This window comes from Podarcis pityusensis (genome assembly GCF_964106645.2).
Source record: "Podarcis pityusensis genome assembly, chromosome: 9".
Taxonomy (NCBI): Eukaryota; Metazoa; Chordata; class Lepidosauria; order Squamata; family Lacertidae; genus Podarcis; species Podarcis pityusensis.
Genome location: NC_138034.1, coordinates 46756221 through 46780602, shown reverse-complemented (window position 1 = coordinate 46780602; position 24382 = coordinate 46756221). Strand labels below are relative to the sequence as shown.

The 24382-nt window shown below is 44.1% G+C and overlaps 1 protein-coding gene across 1 annotated transcript; it reads left to right on the top strand.

The window, feature by feature from the left end:
* Positions 1-23188, top strand: LOC308485859 (palmitoyltransferase ZDHHC12-like). The gene is made up of 7 exons (XM_081022092.1): positions 1-114; positions 405-686; positions 6252-6348; positions 9746-9898; positions 11042-11214; positions 13165-13330; positions 22047-23188. Exons 2-7 carry the CDS (start codon positions 658-660, stop codon positions 22239-22241), a joined length of 813 nt encoding a protein of 270 aa, XP_080878218.1. The 5' UTR covers positions 1-114; positions 405-657; the 3' UTR covers positions 22242-23188.
* The last annotated feature ends 1194 nt before the right edge of the window (positions 23189-24382 follow it).

Sequence of the window (24382 nt, the reverse complement as noted above, 5' to 3'; positions counted from 1 at the left end):
AGGTAGCTGCACCAAGTGAAATGCAGAAGGAGGTAGGAGTCTTCTTTGTGTTAACATCCATGAATCTCTCTTCTTCATCATTCAATATCTGACAATGAGGATAAATCCAGAGAGGTATGGGGTAGTGACTTGTGTGTGAATGAAATATTTTAGAATGTGTGTATACTTGTGTTATTATAATCCATGTTATTGAACGTTTGATTTGATGAGGAAGAGGAACCTAGTAGAACAGAGAGATGTGGGTACAGGAAGAGGTGGATACAGAAAACTGTTTATTTTTTCTGTTCATGCAAAAGTTGTCAAGTATCTGCTGAAAGCTTTAATAAGATAACAAACACACAAAATTGTGCTTGGAAGTATACTACGTGCTGTACATTACTTAAAATTCAAATGTCGGCCCACAGGATCACAATCCCTCTTATTTCCATGTACACACAATGGAGGATATACAAGCAATTGGTTCTGTGGAACTGGAGCGAGGTGAGAATTAACATGGGAATGCAACCTTTGGATTGCACCCAGGAGCTGAAGCATCAACGACAGCAGAGGAAGTAGCAGCGGCAGCCACTAATCCTGCTCTAACGCCACAGCAGCTTGTCATTCTAGTGGATCTGCTAATGGAGCTACAAACTGCCTGTGTCTCTCAGGAAACCACACATGGAAATGTCCCAGCAAGTCTGGAGGAGGTAAGATACTGACCCCCAAATACAAAGTAAATTTCATCAGTTATGTTCCTGAAGGTTCAGGTGTTTCGTATTATGATAGGTGAGAATTAAATGGAGGGTGGGGAGAGAATGGTAATGTAAATTTTAAATCAGATGGTTTGTTTTGTTTCATGTACCCATGCATGTTCATGGATTCATTATACAAATCAAGTGTCTGGAAATCAAATAGTTTCTAATTCAGAATTCCCAACGGAAATAGTAACAGAGCCCTGCAAACAGAATAGCTATGTGCCTCATTTGGACTTAAACATTGCTGTTTTTCTTTCGTTACAACCTTTATATCATTTGGTTGCATAATGACATTTTTCAGAGCAAATGAATATCACAGTCTATTTTAATCTTATCTGAGTACCTAAAAACACCAAGGGTGGCATAACATTTGCAAAACATTCTATAACATTGGCAAAACATTTCAGCTTTGGGATTCTGAGCAGTTCAGGCAGCCAGAAGTCCAGATTAAAAAAAAAGAAGACAACTGTCTTGGTATTTGGAGTTGTTGTTGTCATCACCCAGAAAAAGCCACTGGCTATTACAACTCAATGAAAGTAAGGTAGTTGTCAAGAATGAAAAGACTTGCTGTCAGGATGACTGCTAGGTACTTAAAGGATTCTGGGCAGAGACTCACAACACACATTTGCATTGAAATATAGCATGCCCCTAGGAAAATTAATATGGTTCTCATTAGCACTGCACTTTGCTGCCCACCCAGCCATGTTAAAACAAATTTTAAGGGGGAAAGGGAAGGGGCAGCAGATCAGAGGACCCTGTGCTACCCACTAACGATGTCTTTGTTTGCCCTCATGGTTTGAACAGCTTTGGATATCATACTGCATAGCTTCATTTGAGCCAGAGTTCACCCAGGTTCAAATAATTATTATAGGGCCAGGTGTCATATATAAGTGCCTTTATACATCTGCATGTATAAATGAGGAGCAAGCAGATCGCCAGGAGGCAGGGGCTTATCCAGGTCTTGCTCCCTTGTTGACCTTGCCTGTGGTTGGACAACAACTGGGAATACCCCACTACTGAAGCCTGACCCCTTATAAGAGAACCCAGTTCTTTAGGACAATGTGACAATTTGTAGTAACCTTCCCCATCCTGGGGCCCTCCAGGTGTGTTGGGTGCTGCGCTTAGCAGAGGCTGATGGGAATTGTAGTCCCTAACATCTGGAGAGCCCCAGGTTGGGTGAGGCAGAACTGAAGGAGCACAAAGAGAATCAGGATGGAGCAAGCCAGATGCTAGAGAGCTGGAAATAAAGCAAAGCAGGAACTGGGGAGGGGGAAGGAGGGAAGCTGGAGCCTAGCAGGCTTGGCTAGAATTTCTCAACTGCTTGTAAACATGTAGCCCAATAGGATGTGTTTCATAAAGCAGATGGCTCTTTGCATTAATATTAAGCCTTAATGTGCTAATTCAAGGTTCTCAGAAACCCTAGACACAAGTCACCTTTCTTTTAACTTCCTCTTGACCCTTTCTCTTGCATGCTTCCTTTAGTTATCCTCTTTTACAAACAAACTTTGTTTTCCCTTGATTCGTGTCCAAAAATATTCTGGTTTTGATCTTTGTCAGCAACAAGCAGTCATCCATGCACTCACACACTCACTCCTGTGTTATCTTTTCCATTTTTCTTGGGTTCCCTTATATCCATTGCACTGTTCTGTGATCAAATAGCTGCACAGAACTCAGGACTCAAAACCACATGTGGTTCCTGCCAAGATGGCATTCAAGCCTGGGTTGGCATTTGCATACCCTCCAACATTTCTCCAATGAAAATAGGACATCCTAAGGAAAAGCAGGACATTCTGGGATCAAATCAGAAACCAGGACGGCTTCTCAAAATGAAGGAAGTCCCTGGAAAATAGGGACACTTGGGTGGTCTGCATTTGTTGGGGCTCATAGTCATCAGTGCCTAGAACAGCAGGGGGAAAGGAATGTTACTAAACCTAAACACATTTATTTAAAACCAAGCTGTACCAAATTCAGTGGTATTCATTCATTCGCTAGCCTAGACCCAGTTTAAAGTGCATGCATCATGCATAATCTGTGTGAGAAACATTTTCAGAATCTGGCCATAAGATGGGCACTTCCTGCATTTTATGGCCTCCCTCATGGTGAACTCCCTGTCTGGTTAGTATATGGGATTTTTTACAGAGCCTGGTGCCATGCCATCAGGTTCAGTGGGTTCCTGCCTACCAGCCTCAGGTTCAGGGCTCCCCTGATTACCGGCATAAGGCTGAGAGCCAGGTACCCAGACTGGTTCCTAAGCCATTGACACATTGGCTCTGATGGTGTCCTGGTCACTGCTGGACTATGGAATCATAACACTCTGGTTGTTTCAGTTGTAAGTGCTTAGGCTTACTTACAAGCTGAGTTACATTAGGGTGTGGGAAGGAAGGGATTGTGTCAAAGATTCCACAGGAAAAGTGGACTTTATGGAGGTGAGAGAGGTAGCATTCACAGGTGTTTGGGGGTGTGATTCCAACCTATGGGGCAACAAGGTAGAAAGGGTGGAGGCTTTTAAGGGAACAGGGGATCTCCAGATGGCAGAGGGTGGTGGTGCCTTAATTCTTTGAAGGGTAAAAGCAAACCCCCTCCAGCAGTGACCCAGCTCAACTCAGCTACCCCTGCTTCCCTCTGACTAAAAAGATGCTCAGGAGCATATCAAAGAGTCCCTGCAGTGTCCTCCAGCTCCTCAACTGAACAAAAGCTCTGAGCCTCTTCTTATAAACTAAAAAAGCCTGTCTAAACTAGATTATACTCTTCTGGGCACGAAGGGGCCATATATTCCCCTTTCTCATCTCTAAATACAGTGGTACTGACGCTTCAGGTTACAGACTCCGCTAACCCAGAAATAGTATTTCAGGTTAAGAACTTTGCCTCAGGATGAGAACAGAAATTGCGTGGCAACAGCAGGAGGCCCCATTAGCTAAAGTGGTATCTCAGATTAAGAACAGTTTCAGGTTAAGAACGAATTAAGTTCTTAACCCGAGGGACCACTGTACTCATGATGGCCAGTGAAAGCCCACCATCATAATACTTCACATACAAAAACCAAGGGTTGACTTTAAAGTGAGTAAATTTGTGGTGGTTTTCACGTTTTTCATCATCACAATCCTCTCCCATCCCACAGAAATACCACAGAAATAGAGGACCTTTCTGTTCTTGCGTTTAGCAAAGACTGCTGTGAAATACATAGAAGGTCAGCTTTAAAACAGGTAGCTCAAGCCACAGCGCTTCATGACAATAGCAGAAAAACAGTCCTTCTGCTTAGAATCCCCTTTATACTTGGAATCATTGTTCTTTGCACACAAAAACAATCAACTGGTTGGGGGCTATTAAAGAGTGCCTAGGAATAGGCACTTTCAGCCAAATAGTCTGAAAGCATTACAGCTGTCAGGATTTGGAGGTGGGGGCAGGGGTGTATTTGACAGGAAATAAAGCTTATGTTGACTTTTTTTTTGTAAGGTCTAAGAAGAGGCTAAGTGACTGTGCTGAGAATATGAATAGGCAAAGTGGAAGAAAATCCCTCCATTTTCAAAGGAAAAACATAGTGATTATATTTCATTATAATGGCTGTACAAGCATAAACTAAGCCATATATTAGTAACAGAGCTGAGCTGTCTTCTCAAGGGCTGGGAGAAAGGAGTGTGCTGTAACAGGGAGATTAATCACTGGCAAATATTAAGAGATTATGAGGAGAGATTAAAAGATTAAAGGGAAAGACGAAAGGAACCTAAATCTATATATTGTGTCCAGATGACAATATAAGGGGGGGAATGGTTTTCTGTGCACATAAATCACCTGGCTGTACAAAGTAAGAAGTATTAACTATACATGATTGTATTAAGGACTGTTAAATGGAAATATAAGGAGTCATCATTCATTTATATGTCTGAATGGAGTTTGAACCATGACTAGCCCATTGAGCTCAATGCTGGAAGGTATCATTAGCACCTCTTCTGTTGACTTTGCAAACTTATTTAAAAGGCAGCATGGTTGAGGGTCCCAACTGCAAATGTGAGCTCACCAGTGGTAAGAACATACTTTAATCTGGGGAGATTGTCCAGTAGGAGGTCAGAGATAGTCCTTACCTTTCTCCCTGTTCAGGAGAAGATCTAGCAGTCTCCTAACATTAGTCTGAGCCACAGAAGCTTTCAGATTCTCCAAAACGACTTCAGACACAAGACTTGATCCCTCCCTAAATTGGGTGAGGGAAAGGATCAGTGTTCAGCACTGATCATGGCTGTCTACTAATGGTGGTCAAAATTTGTATATATTTGGACATGGAAATTAAGAAGGAAAAGCATGTGAGAAACCTTTTCATATAACCATTCATCACATAAAAATGTCAGCCCCAAAAGCAGTCTTTTATATTCACCCTAAGGCAGTCTTTACATACAATTTCCTAATGGGTTTAACCTTCAGGTTAACATATCATGAACATCACATGTACCTATCTATGTGCAATTAGCATACACATGCCAATTTAGCTGTGTATACACCCATTGGGACACCATAGTTGATCAATAGCTTCCAGAGATGTGTTATTGAATAGATATGTGTCAAAATAGCCACATGTTTTCTTATCACACATAGCATAGTGTAGAAATACAGAAGTGTTATCCATGCACCTGTGCAGCTCCTTGCCACTTGGGGGTTGCCCTTCCTAGTGGACTGTGCAATACAGCCCACCCAATTGCTACATTTTCAAATAGTGTTTTTTTGAAAACCTCACAATATTGCAATGCTGCTCATTCCTTGCTGTCATGGAGTCTATGAAAACATATGGATGGGAGCCTCAGGCTCAGGAGCCAAATGCTGCTGTGAGTACTTCCTTCCCCATCCCCTGCTTGCCCCCGTGTGTCCCAGTCACTCGCTGAGATCCTTTTCCTCCTCCCTGTTGTCCTGCCAGCTCCTGACACTTTTATACATTGACTGAACTGTGGTGCAGTAAGCTCCACCTCCACAGAGAAGCTGGCTTTTAGAGGACCTTGCCTTATACTGCAGTCAGTTTCCTGTAGGGCTGAGGAGACAAAAGTACCCTGGAAGACTCCTCCTCTGACTCAAAGTAAGGTGGCAAGGCTGTGTTCTCAAGTGAGGAGAGCCTTGAAGATGGTCCTGGCAGCTCTTCCCTCAGTGAAGGTTATCCTTCTCTGAGTCCATTGCACAGTGCAGGGTCTCTGAGTCATGACAGAAGAGTTTAAACCTCCCCACCTTACCACACCTCACTGTTATGTCATCAGAAGGAAATACTTCATTAGTGCCATTTTTCATATATATATTTTTTAAAAAGTTTCTAGTTCTTAAGGCATTGACGATATGCATGAAAGTTTGTGCTGCAGTCTCAGGATCCATAAGGATGTCTTACTAAGGTTTTCAGTGATGGGTGTTAAGGTTCCAGGCCCCTTCATGGCTTTATTTATACTAGAGCTTTCTGCTTGTGTAACAGCAGCATTGGACACAACACAATTGCTGTGTGATTGAGATACTGTGACCATTATCATATTTGTCATTGTGTTTTATTTTCAGATCATGGAAGTTTAGCTCTCCTGGTGAATCAAAGGTGGCCGTCCTTTTCTTTTACAGTTGCACATTTCTGTGGGGTTACCCAACTTACCTGTTTTGGGTAAGGCAATCATGGTCTTGTTCAAAATACGGCTCTTCCTTGTGCCCGTTGTATAGAATAATAGTGAAAAGGGAAAGAGTTGCTTTCCATGAAAGCCTTGGTCTCATATGGCAATTAGCCCCACATACACCAATGCTCTCTATTTAAGGGACTGCATTTTCCCTACAAGAAAGGTAGTAAAATAAAGACTCTAATCATTATATAGCTATGGATATAGATAAAGATATAGTTGTATAATTTGTTGAATCAGAATTAGAATTCAATCCTGCAAAGGCTTATTCTTATATCTCATGATGGAGCAAACTATTTTGGTAATGCCGTTGACCTCCTGCTTTCAGACTGGAGAAATATATTAGTAGTAGCATGCTAAGAATTGCATTAGGATGGCCACTTACACATAGCCAAAAAAGAGGAAATGCATCACACACATAATACATCAAGATGAAAGAGGGCACAGATACGCACATCTTATGCAAATGACAGTTTTTATGTATAGATGCAAATTTAGAAATAATTGCTGTAAGTTAAATAGAAATGCATCTCACTATAAATGGGAATATTGTGAATATTGTGACCAGGTGATCTTGATCAGTCTGCTGCCCAGCTTCTAACTGCTGATGGACAACTACAAGCCACCTCCCCTGGCTCTCCTTTTTATGTTTCTTTCTTTAAACTGAACTTGGATTTGGCAGCACCACAAACAGAGGACTAGCCTCTGTAAAATAGGACACCTTGCCAACCTAGATTATATAAAATATCATTGTAATATGGAGTTGGAAGAAGATAAACTGGTACCGATATAATCCAGGGCTACCAGTATTTCTGGAAAATAAAGGTAAGAATTGATATACCAGTACACTCTGATCCTGAAACTGTTATTAAGAACAAATTTCTGTGGAATTACATCCAAGCAACTGCTCTTAACAGTATGATAATGATGCAGTTGATTCATGGTGTGCATCACATCAATGCTGAATAATAATGTACAAATGGTTATTTCAAGCCAATATATGTCTATTATTACTTGGCCAAGATCCCAGATTCTAGGCAATTCCCCTTGGTTTACAGAGAAGAAAGGAACAGACAAAAAGAAATCCTGAAAAGAGTTTATCTCAACTGACTCCATGAAATGCAGCCAATATTAGAAAGTTTATGGTACTTGTTATCTAGTGTGATATCAAACTGTTGCATTCCATTAATATGCTTTTATTTAAATAAATGATAGACATGCCATATCATACGGATATCTGTATCTCACTGACCTGAGAAGGTAGAAGGTTCTGCATTTTCTGGACTTTAATCTATACAATACAGTACAAATATAATACATTATTCTGTTTATATTCCCTGTTGCTCTTTTTATGGGAGGGAGCTGGCTGGAACTTTTCCCAAAGCTTTAGTGTGCAATCCTTGGCTCAGTTTAAGTCAAAGGCACTTCTGTCATTGACTTCATTGGATCATTGGATCAGGATTGCATCTTTAATTCCTTAATCTGAGCATAATTCTTCAGTCAGCTGGCGGGCGTATTATGGAACAAATGGTAGTATTTTATCTGTGCAGAGCAAAATTGCCAAGCTAAATTGAAAACAAAGATCAGAAATATATTCTAGAACAGTACTTAGCTGTAATTTATTAGCATCTTTCACTTTATTATATTTCATGAAATGAGAAAGGGGAATATCTTTGCATTTAAGTGAATAGATGACTACAGTTGTCACAGGATCGATTTTCAGAGCGGCTTTTACAACCTCTAGGCTTTGATACCTACATTTACAAAATGAAATAATCATATTTTCATGAGAAGTGAAGTTTTAAAACATTTTCTATCCAAGGCGAGGGAAAAAAGAAAAGCAGGAATTCAACAGTAACCTCCCCTTTGTTTGCTTCTCCTCCAACAGTGGTTTCTCTGCCTAATGATTCAAAACGTCTCTGCAAAATGCCTTTCCCTTCACTGTCATTCACGTTATGCATCTCCATAGCTCATTATTGTGGCTATGTATAATTAAACTGACTTTCTGGCATGGCCATACTTCTGGTCCTTACTGTTTAAAGATCTCCACTTCTCTTCTCAACTAAGCAATTGCCTGATTAACATTATTTGAAATCCCAATATGCTTTTACACTCAGTTTGTAATGATGCCTAAGCAACAATTCATGTAGAAACATGGGAGCCAGTTCCTTGTATCTGGACCTCATGTTGCTGTGGCAATATCTGTAGAAGGAATAACGTGGAACAGATGGATTACTTATCAGTGGACAATACTGTCCTGGCAAGGAAATATATAATTTGCCCAACCCGTATGGTTCTTTCCTAAAGACTTTAATGGAAAATCTACATGTAAACAGCTCACCCATAGAATCATAGAACCGTAGAGTCGGAAGGGACTCTGGGGATCATGTAGTCCAACCCCCTGCAATGCAGGAAAATATGCAATTCCGTAACATATAAATTGTCACTTTGTGATTTGGAAAACTGATGCAATTCCGTAACATATAAATTGTCACTTTGTCATTTGGAAAACTGATGTGTAGACTAAGCCCTCATTTTGAGGGTGTCTGTATCTCCTATCTACAGGCTCAATGTCAGGAGTTGGCATAGTTGAGCAGCTGCTGGATTCTCTGACCTAGCAAAAGGCCCATTGCAAAGCACCACTCCAAGCACCTCCATCTTTGTTAGGTCATCTGCATATATTTAGACACAAAGCTCCATCATTTAACAACAACAACAACAACAACAACAACAACAACAACAACAACAACAACAACAACAATTTATTAGTTTCCCCCAGAAGCTAACAGACATCCAATATGAATCAGGTGCAAGTTACCTCATGCCCTCAAACCCTCACACTGCTTATTTCTCAGAAACCTGGTGACACAGGAAAACCCACAGCAGGTTTCTTGCCTGTGGCCCACAGAAACCTGAAACTTGGTCACGCCAAGTTGGTTCACGCCAAGTTCTTACACATCTCCTTGTGTTATCTCTTCTCAATAAGCTTGCCTACTGTTAGCTCCTTCTGCTTCCTCATACTGCTTGCCTATAATATTCTGTGTCTCTTTCACCTCTCATGTTGAGAAATCTCTCAAGAACTGCTCCTCCAGTTCCATCCAATTCTCGTTTCTGTATCCCCAGTTATGGATTTGTCAGTCCCTAACTGTTGAAAGCCACCTTGAGTAGTACATGGACACTAGAAGAGTGGGATAGATAGCATAGATAGCAGAGAGGTTGGGGAAAGAGAGAGAGATTTCATGTAAACAGTATACATACGTAGGCAGCCAGAGGTCAAGTATATGACTGGTGCTTTTGTACAATGATTTGCATGATGTTTCAGTTTGTGTGCCAGTGTATCAGATTAGTTTCAAAGTGTTAAGACATTTGTCTATTTTCATTGCACAGATTATGCCGTTATCTTTTAATACCCTGTGGAACGCCCATGCTACCTTCCTCCTTGGGAATGCTCTGATGTGGTTCCTCTTCTTAAAAGCTTCTATGATGAACCCAGGTTTGCTTCCTCAACACACTGATGAATATTACCAGGCCATCAGACAGGTATTTCTCTCGTACACCTTTGCATATGCAACCATCTCTCACACATTAGTAATAATTCTGTTGCTGAATTCAAAGCATCCTTCTTTTGTCATCATTTTTTATACATGCCTAAATGTTGAAGATAAGAAAATTCAATTAATGCAGGCAGCTAGCAAAGAAAGGCTTCAGCACTTCTGCACACGTATCTGGGAGAAAGTCCCATTGACTTAACTTCTGAGTAGACAAGTATAGAATTGTGCTGTTTTGGTGACTGATTTTGTTTTCCACTAAGAAGTCATGTTTTATAATATGATCACGGGACATCCCGATAGTATAAAACAATGCAACTACATGAGAATATGAACCATTCCCAATATATAATATGGATTGAATCTTCCTGCCACACTTGCCATCCTCGCCTGTCACACCTGTGTGGTGCGCCACACCCTTTGAGAACCACTGTATTACATGCTTCCTGCTTTGGAAGGGAGAAATTGCACTTTTTGCTGATGCATTTACCATGGAGATGGGTAAACTCATGCAAGTCCACCTAAACATAAAGCATGAACAGCAGCTGAATCACCTGGTTTTCTGAAATGATGCTATTGTCCAAAGCACATATACAAAAGCATTAGGTTAGTTGGTGTGACATTACCATATATGAGAGAGTGCTGGAGGGGAAATAGTTAAATAGGTTGCACAGACAGGACCCAGGGGGGTGGAGTCAGTGGGTTTATAAAACCAGTTCTGGGACGAATTCGTTGGGAGTTGTGGGTGGGTAGTTGGTTGGATTTCGTGGGTTGGCTGGTTGGGAAAGGCAGTTGGTAACAGAGAGACAGTTAGGGCCGTGGGTTCTTGAGTGTGGGGAGGTAGAAGAGATAGAGAGAGGAAAATAAGACTAAGAAAGTAAAGAGCAACAATGTTTGGAATGCTGTAAAAGTTTTGTTTGTGTCTGAAATAAAATACACTCTTCTTTATTAATTGAAAAGCTGACTGAGACTGAAGTGATTTTACCAGGGAGGACCTGGTTGGTGGCAGCGGATTAGTGGTGTATGGGTCAATAGTCCGTGCGACGACCGGGGGCTCCGTACAAACACCACAATTGGTTCTTAGATTCTGCCATTGCATTTTAGATTCCATCCTGGATGTCTTCTTCTTTCTAAGGTGGATTATCTTAATTATTGGGAAGAGGGCAAAATCCTGTTGCCTAGACTATGTCATGTGTGCCACCTTGTGAAACCTCTTCGAGCTAAACATTGTCATATCATCAATCGTTGTGTGTCTGGCTTTGATCATTATTGTCCTTTTATCTACAACAGCGTGGGATACAGGAACAGGTAAGGTAAAGGTAAAGGGACCCCTGACCAGTACAGATGTGCAAAAGATGTGCAAAAGAGATTTTTCCTGTAGCATTTAAGATAGCCTTCCACAACCCATTAGCTTTCAGATGTGTCATCAGTTCCAGCCAGCATTGCCAGCAAGGTGATGGGAGTTGTGACCCACAACAGCTGGAGGGCAAGAGGTTTGGGAAAGATTGTTCAAGATATTTTTGCTCGTCTACTTTATAAGTCTTTAGTAACTAAGCGTTCTTCCCCCCCCTTTTCACAACACCGTCAGATGTTGCACTGTTGATATCTTTCATCAGAAACATTAACATGTGACACAATAAGTCTTTGGATCACCACTGTATCTATCAGCCATCTGTGGCCCTACAATCAGCAGGTGGACCCTGTTGGTGTCACCCCACTTGGGGTATACCCAGCTGGTGGTGACTTGTGTCAGGGCCTTCTCAGTAGTGGCTCCCCATTTGTGAAATGCCCTTTCTAGTGAGCTGCATCAGCCTCCCTACTTACAAACTTTTTAAGGGAAAAATATTTTTTAAAAAAATACTTATTGATACCTAGAAAAATTGTAAAGTTTTGATGGTTGAAAGTTCTGTCCCTGAGACCTCTGAAATTACTGTATTAGTTTAAGGGTAGATTATTACTTTCAGGAGTTTTAAACTGGTTTTTAGGAAGTTGTTCTTAACTGTTTTTTAGAATTTTTAATTGTGTTATTTTAGTATTGAAATGTGTACTGCCCTTGATTCCTTTGGAGCAGGGTGTGAGATATACATTTAATTAATTAATTGATAAATAAGTCATAAACTTATTTATTTGGCAAAGCCAAAAATGTGGTACACAAAACAGATTTAAACTGAGAAAATGGTTGTGGCTCCTTCCTCCACCCCATGAAACAATGGGGGAATTGATTTTCTGTAAAGGGGGAAATGGTCAATGCCATACTTAGAAATCCAAGACCAGGTATTTAGTGCAGAAGACATGACAATTAAGCTCATGTAAAACCCACTGAAGGCCAGTTGATGGCGTGTATTATCAACTGCTTGCTTTGCTGTTCATTTTTAATCATATACGCATCCAAGTCACACAGAAGACATTTCCTCAGAAATAAGGTGCTCATAGAAGGCACTACCACAGTTATTTCCCCACATCATCTTTTACGGGCATATTTATGAAAGGTGAGGGACGCGGGTGGCGCTGTAGGTTAAACCACAGAGCCTAGGACTTGCCAATCAGAAAGGTCGGTGGTTCGAATCCCCGCGACGGGGTGAGCTCCCGTTCCTCGGTCCCTGCTCCTGCCCACCTAGCAGTTTGAAAGCACGTCAAAGTGCAAGTAGATAAATAGGTACCGCTCCGGCGGGAAGGTAAATGGCGTTTCCGTGCGCTGCTCTGGTTCGCCAGAAGCGGCTTAGTCATGCTGGCCACATGACCCGGAAGCTGTACACCAGCTTCCTCGGCCAGAAAAGCGAGATGAGCGCCGCAACCCCAGAGTCGGTCACGACTGGACCTAATGGTTAGAGGTCCCTTTACCTTTACCTTTTTATGAAAGGTGACCTTGAGCACACTCTGCTACCATTTGAGGTTCTTTTCTGACAGATTTTGTTTTTAATGTGATCCGACTTCATTTTAAAAAAGTGGTGACACAGCAGGAGCCAAGGACTAAATTCACAGAGTAATCAGTACCTCCAGTAAAGAGTACTATAAAGAGAGTGCAGTTTTGGTTAGCTTCTGCTTCCAGGCTGCCCACGGACATCTGGTTGGCCACTGTGAGAATAGGGTGTTGGTTTAGATGGGCCATTGGCTTCATCCTATGGTCTTATGAATTAAATCACCACATCAGCTGCATATGAGAGAGGTTGTTCTAGATACTGACTGAACTTTGCAAAGGCTTTGTTAGCTTTTTACATAGTAGAAGCATTGCTTTGTTTCTGTTTTGCTTCATTCTAGGCCCTATTTTGTAGGATTCCTCACTACTATGTGTCTGAACTCTGTGGTTGGAATATATCTATGCTGGAATTGGTTTAATGTAATGGGACGTAGTATTTTCATCGGGATCGGATTTCTCTTTCTTTCCGTCATTGCCACAACATCAGCAATGATGACTTCACTGTGTGTATGTATTGTCTTGAATGCATATTTTTTATTAGCAGGCTTTGGGGAGATGACAAAAATGCTTTTGGCATTATAGCTAGCTATAGGATCAGTCAATAGTTTTTATTAAAAGGATTTTAAAAAATAAAGTAAAAAACGGCAACATTTTAAGGGGTCACCTTTTGTCATCACGGCATCGAAGTAGAGGACTCATAGGAGCAGAAATGTTTGCTTTTTAATGACAAATTGGGGGGAGGGGTCTTCAGGAGCCAGCTATGAGCCGCTGGGTAGCCACTGCTGCCCTCAGAGATGGCAGGGGTAGGATTTTCCCACATAGTAAAAAATGAAGCAAAGGCACTGACTCTCTGAGTGGTAAGACAGGCCTCGTTCTTATCCCAGACCGCATATTGACAAGTCAAAGGGAAAAGACTGTGTGAACCTGAAACATGTCACAGACAGCATGGTCAGTAGTCAGGAATGATGAGAGTTGTAGCCCAGGGACATCTGGAGGCCCAAGTGGTCCCAATCTCCTGCTTTCGGGTTTCTGCATTCTGCCTGAGGCAATCATTTTAGTATTTCGTAGTATTTAGATGCTGGAGTTGCATATTAAAGCTCACCAGCTTTGTTACATAAAGGGCAATCTTCTCTCCCTCAGCCATTCACACAGGATGCTGATGTTAGAAAGATTGTCGCCTAAAAGAGGGAGAGCAATAAGTTACGAAAAACCAGATGAGGTTAATGTGTGTTATATATAGTACTGTAGAGTGGGAACAGCAGCTCACTTTAGATAGAACTGTTAATGCCCTCTAGTGTCTCTTTATTGAAAGCCAGAGAGAAAGAGAAAGTTTGCTCAAATAGGATGCTAAGTAACTGCACTATTTTCGACTGGCTGATTTCAAGTGGGATCATACTGAAAATAAAACAATAGCATGCTTGGTGGGAAATACATTTAATTTGCAAGGGAGTAAGTTTTAGCCAATCCCTTTGGATATACGGTCTTTTACTGTTCTGGTATCTGCATATAAGCATATATTAACTTTATAACATGTACTGAAGAATAATTTATGTTTTGATATACCACCCGCATAAATAATACAGCTGGCAACAGAAATGATTAAATTGTATGCTTGTGTGATGGGACGATGAGCTGCTTGTGCGTAAAATCCAAGTCCCTCAGAGTTTGGTCAAGTTTGCAAACCTCTGTCTGTAACGGAGCCCCTTAAACATGGCTCTGTCAGTCGCTTGCAGATTCCGACAGTGGTTGCTTTCGGAATCGCTTCCAACATAAAAGCTCCTTAACGGAAACACGTCTTCTGGACTCTCTGCGTGACAGTTTCCGGCGAGGAGTGGGTGTCCCTACAGGAGGTCCTGAAACCTCCCCACTGTTTTCGCTGGAAGTGTCTCGGAGCCATCCCTCCTGCTCACTTTCCCTCAGCTCAGCTCTTCTCCCCCTACTGGTTCCCTCTTCAGCTGCTGAGTCTCTCCCAACCTGTGTGAGCCCTTCCACCTCCCTTCCTTCCGATGGCAGTTCCCTGACATCCACCTCCCCTCCAGGGCCCCCTTCACCCCCTCCCGCCCCCTCCTCTATGGGCGGTGAGGAGGCAAAACCCCGGAAGGAACTTCCTTCACCTTCCGATGTCTCGAACACTTCTCTCCACCTGTTGCGGTTCCTGGTCTCGAAGTACTCCTCCTCCTCAGAGTCCATCTCCCCTTCCCCTTCCGAATCCGTGAATCCTTCCAACTCCTCCTCCTCATCAGTGGTCCCAAAGTATTCCCTCCGGAACCTCTCCACAGGCTGAGGTTTCCTTGGGAACCTTTGATGGAACGTTTCTATCAATACCTCGTCATTGATATCTTCTGCCATTACCCAAGTGTTTTCTGACTCCGGTTCTCCTTCCCACGCTACCAAATACTCCACCTGATCCCCCTTCCACCTGGCGTCGAGGATTTCTGCCACATGGCTGCTGCATTCCCTTTCTTCTATGATCGGTCCCCGAGTGGACATCCCTTCTCGTCCCCCCTCATACGGTGACAGTAACGACCTGTGAAATACTGGGTGCAGTTTCATGTGGTTGGGTAACCGGAGCCTGAAAGCCACTGGGTTGACTTGTTGAATGACCTCAAAGGGACCCAACCTCCTGGGTCTTAATTTCTTACAACCTCCTTTGAACGGCAACCCTTGGGTTGACAGCCACACCCGATCTCCCACCCTTATGGTTTCACCTTCCCTTCGGTTCTTGTCTGCCTGCCTCTTGTATTCTTCCTTCGCCCTTTCTAAGTTGAGTTGGAGCTGACGATGGATTGCTTCCATTTCTTCTACAAAATGCTCGGCTGCCGGAACGCTCCATCTCTCCCCTCCTCCCCCTGGGAATGCCCTGGGATGACACCCATAATTAGCCAAGAAGGGGCTCATCCCTGTGGACACATTCTCTGCATTGTTGTAGGCAAATTCCGCCAGCGCCAACTTCTCTACCCAGTCATTCTCTCTGTCATTGACATAACACCTCAGGTATTGCTGGAGAACACCGTTTGCTCTTTCCGCCTGCCCGTTGGTTTCAGGGTGCCGGGCAGTCGAAAAGTTGACCTCCACCTGCAGTAAGCTCATGAGCTTCCTCCAGAACCTGGAAGTAAATTGTTTTCCCCTGTCTGAGACCACCCTCAATGGCATCCCGTGCAACCTAAAAATGTGTTCTACAAATAACTTCGCTGTCTCTTCCGCCGTGACTGCATGCGAACAGGCTACAAAGTGGCACATCTTTGTTAGTAGGTCTACCACCACCATGATGGCTGTTTTCCCCTTGGACTTCGGCAGATCAGTCATAAAATCTATCGACACTGCCTCCCAAGGTCGTTCTGGGGTTGGTAAGGGTTCTAATAGCCCCGCCGGCGCCCGCCTCTCCCCTTTGGCTCGCTGGCATTGCTCACACCCTCTTACATACTCCCGTACATCTTCCCTCACCTTAGGCCACCAAAATTCCCTGGTGACCAACCACATGGTTTTGTGTTGTCCAAAATGCCCCGCCGTGGGGCTGTCGTGCAACTGCTTGAGTACCCTCCCCCTTAAGTCTCCTTCGGGGATATACAGTGCCCCTTTGTAATACAACGCTCCATTTCTTTCCTCAAAACCCCCTGGTTCCTCTCCCTCACCCCTAAGACCTCTGAGCTTATTCTGGGCATATTCATCATTCTCTGTTTCCTCTACCAGTTCTCTTTGCCCCACCAATGCCGCCCCACACACCCAGCGGTCCTCTGGGATGACATGTCTCTCTTCGGGTCCCCCCTCCCCTTCCAAATATCAGGTTTGCGTGAGAGAGCGTCCGCCCTAACATTTTCTGGACCTGGCACATAACAAATTTCAAAGTGAAATTTGGAGAACTCCTGGGCCCATCGCACTTGCCGTTGGTTGAGCACTCGTGCCGTTCTCCAATACTCTAAGTTCTTGTGGTCCGTGCACACTTGCACCTTATGTTGTGCCCCAATTAATAAATGCCTCCATCTCCTGAACGCTTCATGAATGGCAAGTAGTTCTCGGTCATACACCGTGTAGTTCCTCTCAGATTTGTTCAGCTTTCGCGAAAAAAAGGCACACGGTCTCCACTCTGACTCCTCCTTCCCAGGCTGCAGAAGCACCGCCCCCACAGCCCGGTCTGATGCGTCCGTCTCCACTCGCATCGGTTTTTGTAAATCCACATGCAGGAGCTGTTCTTCCGAAGCGAATGCCCTTTTCAGTTCCTCAAAAGCTCGCTCCGCCTCCGCCGTCCAAACGAATTTCCTCTTACTGCTGAGACAGTCCGTAATGGGAGCCGTCAAGTGGGCAAAATTTCTGATGAACTTCCGATAGAAGTTTCCAAATCCAAGGAATCTTTGCACATCCTTCCTTGTTTTCGGTGTTTTCCATTCCAGTACCGCTTGGACCTTGCCAGGATCCATGGCCAATCCCTTGTCCAACAAGCGGTACCCCAGGAATTCCACCTCCTTGGCATGAAACTGACACTTCTCTAGCTTCACCCACAGCTGATTGGCTTGCAGTCTGCCCAACACTTCCCTGACGTCTTTTACATGCTGCTCCTCAGTCTCTGAATATACTAACACGTCATCTAAGAAGGCCACACAATTCTTGTAAAGCAAAGGCCCCAGGACGTGGTTCATAAACGATTGAAAGCACGCGGAGCCTGCTTGTAGGCCGAAGGGCATAACTAAATATTCAAATGCCCCCAAAGGGGTGAACATGGTGGTTTTCCATTCATCCCCCTTCCTTATTCGTATCAGGTTGTACGCCCCCCTCAGGTCCAGTTTAGTAAAAATCTTTCCCTTCCTGACCCTTGTCAAAATGTCATCAATTCTGGGCATCGGGAAAGTCACTGGTTCTGACACTGCATTTAAGGCCCTGAAGTCCACTACAAGCCTGGGTTTGTCCGTGTTTTTTTTTGTCCACAAAAAACACTGGGCTGCCCCCCACCGCCCTGGACTCTCTGATGAACCCTCTCTTCAGGTTCTTGTCAATGAACTCCCTTAGCTCCTGCATCTCTCTGTCTGACATGGCGTACAGCTTGCCTACAGGGAGCTGTGCCCCAGGGAGTAAATTGATTTGACAGTCAAAGGGCCTATGTGGGGGTAGTTTGTCTGCCTCCCTCTCGCTGAAGACGTTGCTCAGGTCGGCGTATTGTTGGGGAACCTTCCCCTTCTCCGTTACTTCCGTCCCTGCTAGAGTGGCTCTGGCCCCTCCTTGAGCCTCCCGCTCTTTGCAGTGTTCTAGACAATGTGCTGACCCAAAGGAGACCACTCTCTGATGCCAGCCCACTAGCGGATCATGTAACGCTAGCCAGCTCATCCCCAAAATAATGGGAGCTCCTCCCAAGGTAGCCACATTAAACGCTATTAGCTCAGTGTGTCTTGCTACCCTCATTATCATTGGGACGGTCTGCTGGCTGACTTCTCCTCCCAGCAGCTCCCTTCCATCGATCGTGGTCACCTGCAAAGGGTTACTTAAAGGGATAGTCTGTATCTGGTGCTCAGCAGCAAACTCCTTACTCATGAAATTGCAGGAGCTGCCTGAGTCCAATAGCGCCTTTATCTTTAGTGGGTGTCCGTTAGGCAGCTCTAGTAACACCTCTATCACTAGGGCGGGTTTAGGAGGTTCCGGCGTGGGCACTTTCACTGCTCTTTGGCCTGGCTGCTGTGCCCCGACGGTGGCAGCCAGGCGTTGGCTTTTACTTGCTCCGGTACCTTTTCCTCCCTCTCCCCAACAGCTCCCGCCATTCCTTGCCATTCCTTTCTTTGGGGGCAGACTCTGGCAAAATGACCTGGCTGTTGGCAGAGATAACATTTCTTGGCGCCCTTTCCCTCCTTCTTCCGCTCTTCACTGGGCTTTGAAACTGCGCGCGCGCTGTTCCAATTTCCATCGGCTCTCCCGGCGGGAACGGTGGCTCTGGAATCTCTGGAATGCGAAGCTCCCTCCAACGTTCCCCCTTCCCTTCCCGCCTCTCCAAGGCTCTCGCCTCTTGGCGCGCTCCTATGGTCAGCGCTGATTTGGTCAGCTGGTCCATAGACTCCGCCCTGGGCGCCCGGGAAAGTTCATCCTTTACCGCCGAAGCAAGCCCTTCTTCAAAGAGCATTTGAATGGGTTCCGCCGATAGATCCCACCCCAATTTATGGATCAACATGGTAAACTCAGTCCAGTACTCACGCACAGATCGGCTCCCCTGTTTGCACGCCATTAACTGTCTGCGTACCACTCCCTGCTCAATATCGCTGGAAAACATCAAATCCATTGCACGAAAAAACTTCCTCGTATCCTTCAGGATGTCATTGTTTGTTGCCATCAGGGGCCTCACCCAGTCTTTCACCCCCTTTTCGAGATGCCCAATCACAAAAGCCACCCGCGATTCCTCGTCGGGAAAGTCATCAAACTGCAGATTAAGGGCATATTGCATCTCTGTCCTAAAGGCATGATAGTCCTTGGCCTCCCCCCCCAAACTTCTGCACCAATCCTGGCAACTTTCTGGCGAGCGGGGTGGTTTTCCCCTTCTCTGCATCTTGAGCCCTCCTCTCCTCAAGCCTCGCCGTCTGCAGCACTAGCTGGACCTCCAACGCCTGGTACCTTTCCTCCAGGCTTGGACCCGCTCCAGCTCCTGCTTCTCCGGTTCCGGCTGGGTTGCTCATGATGCCTTCTCCTGCACAAACTGCTCACAGAGACTGTCGGAATGCTGTGATGGGACGATGAGCTGCTTGTGCGTAAAATCCAAGTCCCTCAGAGTTTGGTCAAGTTTGCAAACCTCTGTCTGTAACGGAGCCCCTTAAACATGGCTCTGTCAGTCGCTTGCAGATTCCGACAGTGGTTGCTTTCGGAATCGCTTCCAACATAAAAGCTCCTTAATGGAAACACGTCTTCTGGACTCTCTGCGTGACAGTTTCCGGCGAGGAGTGGGTGTCCCTACAGGAGGTCCTGAAACCTCCCCACTGTTTTCGCTGGAAGTGTCTCGGAGCCATCCCTCCTGCTCACTTTCCCTCAGCTCAGCTCTTCTCCCCCTACTGGTTCCCTCTTCAGCTGCTGAGTCTCTCCCAACCTGTGTGAGCCCTTCCACCTCCCTTCCTTCCGATGGCAGTTCCCTGACAGCTTGTATTATTTCTGTTTGGGAGTTTCTACTACCCAATGACAGGATAGTCTGATATCGTGGGATGAACTCTCATAAGAAGAATCATTAACTAAGATGACAGGCAGCAGAATATTTGGTAGTTCACTTACGCTACTATTTGTTCCTTATGGTCCTTGCTTCCTTGAACATGGAAAGCTGCCATATACGAGTCAGACCAGTGACTCTCAGCATCTCCACTAGTTGTGATCCACTTGGCTGGATCTTGAATTTTGGACTTCCACATGCAAAGGACTTATTCTGCCACTGAGCTAGGGCCTTTCCCAGTGGTCCATTAAGGTGAATGGGGCACTGCCCTACCAAGCTCAGTCTGCCCTTGACCAGCCTGCTTTTCTTACTTCCACCCAGCCCAGGTTTGTGGCACTGCCTGACAGTGGCCTCCTCCTTAGTTTCAGTGCTGCTCTTGTATACCCTCCAACATTTCTCTGATGAAAATAGGGATGTCCTATTTCATCACCATAACAACAATAATTTTTATTTATACCCTGTCCATCTGACTGGGCTTCCCCAGACATTCTGGGCATCTTCCAATATTCCCTACACAGGGTTGCCTTGAGATGTATTCTAAAGATTGTATAGTTACTTATCTCCTTGGCTCAGGGGGTCACATAACTCCATCCCCCCCAACATTTCTCTGATGAAAATAGGGACATCCTAAGGAAAAGCGGGACATTCTGAGATCAAGTCAGAAACCAGGATGCCTTCTTTAAATCTGGAACTGTCCCTGGAAAAGAGTCTGCTCTTGTAGAACTGCGGAGGGAGGAGGATGGGGACAAAACTAGAATTAGATGATTCTGGCTGTCATTGGCTCTGGCACCACTTGCTGCTGGTCTTCCTACCAGTCCAAATAGGCACTAACCACTGCTGGCCTTTCTCCAAACAGCCAGTCACAAAACTGATGGTAGAGTTAGCAGAGATAAAACCAAGACCTTCTAGATTTGTATCCTGCTGCCCAGTATGATAAGCAACTGGTCTTGGGCTGCTACTATACCAACAGGAAAAGTACAAATACATTTTGTTTATGTTTGAATACATCACCCACAGTCATAAGAACTGGAATGTAGAGATGATTCCAACAGACTGGACTAGGAATGGGGATTCTGTGGCCCTCCAGCTACTGCTGAAATACAACTCCCACCATTCCTGACCATTAACCATGCTGGCTGGAGCTGATGGGAGTTGGGAGTCCAACAGCATCTGGAGGGCCACAAGTAGTAGTAGACTGCACAGAGGGAGGGCGGCACCACTTATGTGACCTCCCTCTGCCCAAGTTGCTGCTGTATACCAGGGTGGAGAGGCAACAGAGTGGTGAGGTTGACCAGGTACAAGCACACCAGTAGTAAATCTGGTGGTCCTACCACCATGTTTGCACTGTGTTGGCCTCGCCTTCCCCACCCCCTTCCCTCTTCCCCCTTCTCTGTTCTTGTGTGCAGCCGTGACTCAGCTGGAGGAAAGTCAGGTAAGTGCCATCCACTACCAGCCACAGGTTTCCCACTGCTGGGTTAGACCATAGTTTCCTGTGAACTGAATTTAGAGCTTTGGCTGCTATTGTGATCCTGCCTGACACTCTCACTTGTCTACTTTTGATAGATGATTTACTGTTTTTCTAGTGTCCCAAACTGGCTTCTGCAGAACTTGTCAGACTGTCCCTGTATCTATTGCTGGGACATTTAGCCTAGTCCATATTTAAGTATAGCTTTGCTCTGCTTTCTCAGTTCAGTGACCATTGAAATAATCTATATTGTTTCTTGGTGTATACACAACCTTTCTGTCAAGGACTCTTCTTGGCAGTAAACTAACAACTGTTATATGTGTTGGTAAACTCAAATTCTTCAGCTGCTATCCTTTCTCCATTACACCAAAACACCCAAGAGTCTATTGCCTCTGGTCTCCACAGTTTAATTGCAGGTGTTACATACAAGTCAGACATTTATTATAATGATGAATTATTTCAGAAAGTTCAGCTGGTCAGCTTGTAGTGTAATGAATCTTAGTTGCAGTACGGTGTCCTCTGCTGCAACAGCAGCAGTGCAAACAGTTTATATGTAAAGCTGAAAGTCAACTCTATGTGTTTCACTTCTAAAGGTTTATATGGCGGCAGTCAACTTAACTACTGCAGAATGTCTCAAAACAACGAAGTATGCATATCTCCTGGACCATCAAGGGAAGTTCTTCAATCCATTCGATAGAGGAATTATACTAAACTTTATGGAATTCCTTCACATCATCAAGCCTCTAACAGAGGAGGAACTGAAAAAAGCAGATCTGACTTTGGTATAAAGACTATAGAAGAGTCATGTACTCTATAATATACATCACTTTTTCAGTAAAACTGGCAGCATGTAGTGCATGGTTTTGAGCATGGCCTCTCCCTAGGGAAAAGAAATGTCTTGACAGAAACCTTTGCACGTGTATGGAATGTGACAGACCTTTGAACATGTACAGATTGTGAGTATATGTATGGAGTAAATGGACCTTTCTCCTTAAGTGCAGGATATGACCTTAAGCACAGCACAGCAACACATTTATTGGTTCATTTTAAAAATTGCATATTTCAGTCATTGTTCCCACCCACCCACAATTCAAGAGAAAGGGCAATAAATTATCATTGTACAATACACATTTCATTTTCAAACACTATTAATCACTGTGCACATTTCATTCTGCCTTATTCAGTATTAAATATATGCATAGCCTATTATCCATTCTAAGATGCTGATGGAGTTACAACAAAGTTAACATAGAATATAAAATTTCCCCAGCAGTTCTTAACTCAAAATCTAAATACTGTATTACACTGCAGTTTTGTATTTCTATTCAACACTAGATGGTGCTGGCTTACTTTTTTTTACTATGATGCTGACTTAGAATGTCTTAATAGAGTAAATGTTCAAACACAACAGAACTGGGTGAATTTCAAGTTCAGATTTTGCACTTTTGCACCCTTCCCCCTTATGCTGGCAGGCATGCTGTTATATCCTGCAGAAATGTAATAAAATAGCACCCCGTTGCGGACTCTGTGACTTAGTGACCCTAAGCCTGCGTGCTCAAGACTCAACAAATATAATTCTTCTCAGTGTCAAAGGTTAAAAGATTTGCAAGAAATATTTGTGAGGGTTCATTTTCACTTGCTTGAAGCTTTCTTCTATTTCATTCCAATGAACTTTTCTGTAGCTGGGGGATATATAAACATATGCATAAAAAAATAAAAAGCACTTTTCCTCCTTCAGTCTGTTCACCATGTTATTTTAGATTGGTCTTTTTTGTTCTGGATTTTATATTCTGTACATATTTCTCAGACATTTCAGCGATTTCCACCTGGGCACTGCTTCTGACAACCGAATCCCAGCTATGTCCAGGAAATTCCAGACCTATGGCAACCCTATTTTAACATGGTATCTTGCGTAAAAACATTTCAAATCATATTCAGTTAACATGCTGGATGTGGGCAGAGGCTTTGCCCTTGGCCTACAAACACATAAAGGTAAAGGTAAAGGTTCCCCTGACCATTAGGTCTAGTTGCAGACAACTCTGGAGTTGCGCGCTCATCTCACTCTATAGGCCGAGGGAGCCGGCGTTTGTCTGCGGACAGCTTCCGGGTCATGTGGCCAGCATGACTAAGCCACTTCTGGCAAAACCAGAGCAGCGCACAGAAACACTATTTACCTTCCCGCCAGAGTGGTACCTATTTATCTACTTGCACTTTGACATGTTTTTGAACTGCTAGGTGGGCAGGAGCTGGGACCAAACCATGGGAGCTCACCCCGTCACGGGGATTCGAACTGCCGACCTTCCAATCAGCAAGCCCTAGGCTCTGTGGTTTAGACCACAGCGCCACCCGCATATACATATACGCCTCTAAACAGCTATAAACAAAAGAGACAGCTCCCTGCCCCACGGAGCTGACAACCTGGACAGTGGGAGAAGATGAGAGAGAAGGGAAGGAGACACAGGAGCAACAAATAATACAGAGAAGAAGAAGTCAGAAAATCACAGGCCATGAGGGAAGAATGCTTAGCTCCAAGCTTACATGCCTTGGCCACTGTAAAAATAGGGTTGCGCTGAAAAGATACAGTGTGCGGAGGGATTTAAAGGAAGACAGATACATACCATCATATTTGCACTTGGACAGTGTCCCAGGCCCACTGGGCAACAAAAGAGATTGGACTCATATAACTCTGGGGAAATTGTACAGGCACAGACCCATTTATTTATTTATTTATTTATTTATTTATTTATTTATTTATTTATCTATCTTTTTAAACCACCATTTCTCCAAGCTGGATCCCAGGCTAGTTAACAAAATGCTGTTTAAAACATGACAATTGCAAGATGCCACCAATAAAACATGATTTAAATAAAACCTCCATCAAAATTTGAGGTAAAAATTATTGCATACTATGAAATCAGCAGCATTCAGT